Genomic DNA, 4292 nt, shown 5'->3' with positions numbered 1-4292 from the left:
ACTACTCCAATGCAACAATTTTAACTTTCAAATAGTCTCAAATTTATAATCTCAATATGTATATTTATATATAGGAGTTTTATTTTAAACTGAGTCAATTACACATTGAACTATGGGTTTTATTCAGAATTCATCCCTTTTTAAGAGTGCGAAGGTATGTTATACTATAGTTTCGTATATTCAAAAAGATAACAATACACTGAAGCAGCGATGGTGGCTGATTCAGAATTTACTTCCCTAAAACTTTTATGTCATACTTTCAGGTCTTTATGTGTGAATAATAGCAAACAGAAATTATTCCAATTTTACTCAGGGAACTAGTGTTCCTTTGAGAAACAGAACAGAACCCCCGCACTCTATGTAAGAACATAAGCTCTATGAGGACACAGCTTTTTGTCTGTTTTGTCCACTGCTAAATCCCTAGCACCTAGAGCAGTTCCTGGCTCATTGTAGACGTTCAATAGGTATTTGTTGAATAAATGAATTTGTCCAAAAAGGACAAGAATTCATTGTATTATAATGACTAGAAAACATGAGGACTCCACTTATTCCCCTACCTGACCCCCTCTCTATTTCAGGTTTGTTATTTGCATTAATTAAAAAATAAGTGTGCAGGTTCAGATCTGGTCACCTCGTAGCAGGTTCCAATTTTTTTAACATAATGTGTTCAATAGATATGTGATTACAAGATTATACGTCTAGGCTACATAAAACCAGGTATGCTCATGTCAAATCTTACCTATGAACTCCAGTGACACTCTCCTCTACTATGCCCTTGATTTTCTTAAACATGTTGGGATACTTTTTATAAATCCAGTGAGTGAGATCCCCTCCATCATCCAAGATCTGCAATAGTAAGCATCAATAACGTCATTTACTTTGCTGAAGGCTCAAGGCTTCAGTGCTTCTCTGGGTTTTGTATCCCAATTTCTAATTACCAATTTATAGATATGCCGAATTTCCCAGATGATTATGTAAAATAACTTAAAGCAGGGTTAATGGAATAATCTACTAAATAGTCATTAAACTGAAGCAAAAGACAATGAGAGGTGAAAGGCCAATTGTAATTCTCACAGCCAAATGACCCTCCCACATGACACACCTACTTTATCAAAATACACAGCAACACAATGAGGATTTTCTTATGGACTGGCAGCTTAAGTAGTTATCTAGATCACTAGTCCTTGAATGTACTGTAAATATTCAGAAAGCCTAAACTTTATATAGCAGATTTCTATTGCTTAAATTCAGGACTTTAAATATATTCAGTTGAGGCTTAGTTTAAAATAAAAGGCCAGATAATTAGTCTCCCTCTCAGAACAATGGTTTATAAGACTGAATTCACTAACCCTTTACTTCTCCTGAAGTACAGGCACTCTCCCACCCAAAATATCAGGCAGCATTATAGGGTTTTGCCTAGCACAACCTCACGCTCTGTATAAACCAAATTAAAAATAACCAGGGAACCGTGCAGCATGTAGGTGTGCAAGCATGCCTCTGAACAGCTCATCACTATTTCAGGTTGGGATTAAAGATAAACACAATGCTGTGCCCACTGGAGCTTTCATCAGCAAAGGAAAGTTTCTGAATTATAAATAAGGTAAAGAAGCACCAGCTTAGAACACTATCAGGCACTAGGCTGCGGCACTTCAGCCCTTCACTGGGCTGTTAAAAGTGCTTAGCAGGACTTTGCAAATTGTTATATCTATCCTCCTGGAAAGTCCCTGCAGAACTGAGCTGCCCTTTGCTGGCATGCACCCATTTTGCAGTCTCATCAATTATCAACTCCCCTGTGAGTGCCTAAAATGCCATCCTGGACCCCAGGGTACACAAAATCCCCAACTTCACATCCAGAACCTGATCTCTTTTATACTTCTGCTCCGGTTGTTGATCTATTTTCTCTGACTCAATTAAGCCTTGCTTGAGAGCAGGGATCCAAGGCGGAACTCTTAAAACTCTTATACTTGCTCCAAACACAAGTAGAAACGCTCAGAACAGATGCCCTAAGAAACCGAAAGGCTCTTCTGAGTTTCTGCACGTATGGAATCCCTCGTGGAGTTTTCCCTTGCCACAAAAAAGACCAAAGACAAAAAAGATTGAACTGGGAACTCTGTGTTGTAAGTTCTATTCTCATCCACTGTTCCCTTTTAAAAAATATACCTGCTACAGGCAGGTAGGTGCTATCCTTAATATTTATTTAATGAATGCAGCCCCTAATTCTCACCATGTAAATCTATTGCAGAAAATTCTTGTCATCAGGAAATCTTCGTGAGGTTGTAAAGCAAGGAAAAGTACTAAGATCTTGATAGGATCCAAAGAGGTATGGGTCCTGTTTTCTGGAGTGACAACTGTTTTTGTCCTTTTCTTACTCTCTTCATTAACCTTCCTAGCAGTTTGTGTTGGCTCCACAGTTTGTAAAAACTCTCTGAGTACAACTGCATGTCTTCTCTGGGTTCCTGACTATAAAATCAATGTTTTATTCTCAGGAGAAAACCCCTGGCATATATTCTTTAGTGTCTGTCAGTCATCTCTGTCCTGTTGCTGTTAAAACTGTTGGAATGAGCTGACTCATCTTATAGCCACTGTCAACCACACCCCCCACCCCTTTGGTATGAAGGCTTCAACCCAGCTTCCTCAAACCAGCACTGGGTGCAATGTGACCTGGATCACGGAATTCAGAAAGAGGCTGCTTCCCTGCTGTGAGCCAGATGAGGTCTGCTCTGTAGTCTGCAGCAGTAAGCAATTCGACTACAGCTTCAAGGATTCTTTTTTCAGTTGATTCCCTAATTTCTCCTCTAGTGTGCAGAATTTTTATGAAATAGGAGTGCCGCATACTTCGTGTAGCTTTTTGCCTCTCTGCAAATCTAATGTACTATCCAGGCTTCAAGACTTAATCTTTTTAAAAATGAAACAAAAATTAAAAATGCAAAACTTTGCTTGGTCATCTCTTTTAAGGTAGTAAATGAATAAAGAGAAGAAATTTGAACTTGGAAGTTCTTCAGGTTTACTAAAAATTCAGTATATAGATTCTAGAGAGAAAGCTAAGTATCTCAGGAGTTATTGTGTTTTTTTGTTTGTTTGGGTTTTTTGGTTGTTGTTGGTGGGGGATGGTGGGCAGTGGTAGGGGAAGGAAAGTCATTACCCTTGCTTTTTAACCAGCCATGTATGAATCCTGAGCAGTGCTTTAATGTTACTAATGAATATGAATGCTTCTAAGAATTAAGGCACCTTGAGGTTACAAGAGGTTCAATACTCTTAGGGTACTCTAAGCATAAGCATCTAGTTTCACTGGAAATTCAGGTATATCAGATAGAAATGGAACCATTTTCCTTCCTTATCATTGAGAAACCCTCTCCCAGGCCATAGACTCCTTCTATCTCCACCCCTGACCCCTACAGAATTGTGTTAGCAGAAATCTGACCCACCATGTTTGGCTGCCAGCCTTCTACATTCACGCATCTATCAATGCACCACCAAAAGTCATCTTCTGACTCTCCTTTCCAGGCAAAGACAGGAAATCCTGAGAAAAAGAAACAAAAAGAAACCATTAAAAACTGAAAAAAGGGCCAACCCCCAAATTGTCACAAGAAGACATTGGTTTTCCCCAATTCCAAACTCTCTCATTCTGCTATATTCCTTGGATGACTTTCTTCACTGATTAGCATGGCCTTTAGCATCTTTATCCATTTTTTTGTCTTTGGTGGTCATTCTGCTCTTATTAGCCCAAAAAGGACAAGCTAAATGGACAACAGTATGATGGTTGTTAAAAATATGAGTAAAAAGGAAAAAAGAGAAGTAAGTACTTCTTGATCCACTTAAACTGGCACTCTCACCATTTCCCAGCTCCTCTTTGATCTTTCTTGCTTCTATACTTTAGTCATCCCACCCTTTTCATCAGGAAAACCCTTACACTCTTTTCCATCTGCTAAAATGTTGCTATAATTCATAGCTCAGTTAAGCGTCATGTTCCTAAATGAAGCCTGATTAACTCCGCTGGAAGTAAGCTCTCAAGGAATCTGAACTTTACCAAGCCCCTTGTTTATGTACTGAATATAGATTTATGATCTGCCATGGCATTTATCATATATGTCCTTGTACTATCATTACTTATAGATGTGTATTATCTCCTTGACCAAAATATAAAATTCTGAGGGCAAAGACATTGTCTCATTTGTCCTTATAACTCTTAGAGTAGGTCAATAAACATTTGTTTAAAAAAATAAGTGAATGCATATGTACAATTAATTGGGCTATACATTTAATATTTGTATTAATATTACTTTTCTATTATA

General features: G+C 38.1%; 1 protein-coding gene across 1 annotated transcript in view; it reads right to left on the bottom strand.

Annotated features, from left to right (window-relative positions):
• AHCYL2 (adenosylhomocysteinase-like 2) overlaps positions 1-4292 on the bottom strand; it is a 218102-nt gene that overhangs the window by 32514 nt on the left and 181296 nt on the right. Inside the window, exons 6-7 of the mRNA XM_012664737.1 lie at positions 3426-3520; positions 740-846 (exon numbers count right to left, since the gene is read on the bottom strand). Coding sequence (XP_012520191.1) covers positions 740-846; positions 3426-3520 — 202 coding nt within the window. The remainder of the gene's footprint in view (positions 1-739; positions 847-3425; positions 3521-4292) is intronic.

This window comes from Propithecus coquereli, unplaced genomic scaffold, assembly GCF_000956105.1.
Source record: "Propithecus coquereli isolate 6110/MARCELLA unplaced genomic scaffold, Pcoq_1.0 Scaffold91, whole genome shotgun sequence".
Lineage (NCBI taxonomy): Eukaryota > Metazoa > Chordata > Mammalia > Primates > Indriidae > Propithecus > Propithecus coquereli.
This window is presented reverse-complemented; position numbering and strand designations above follow the sequence as displayed.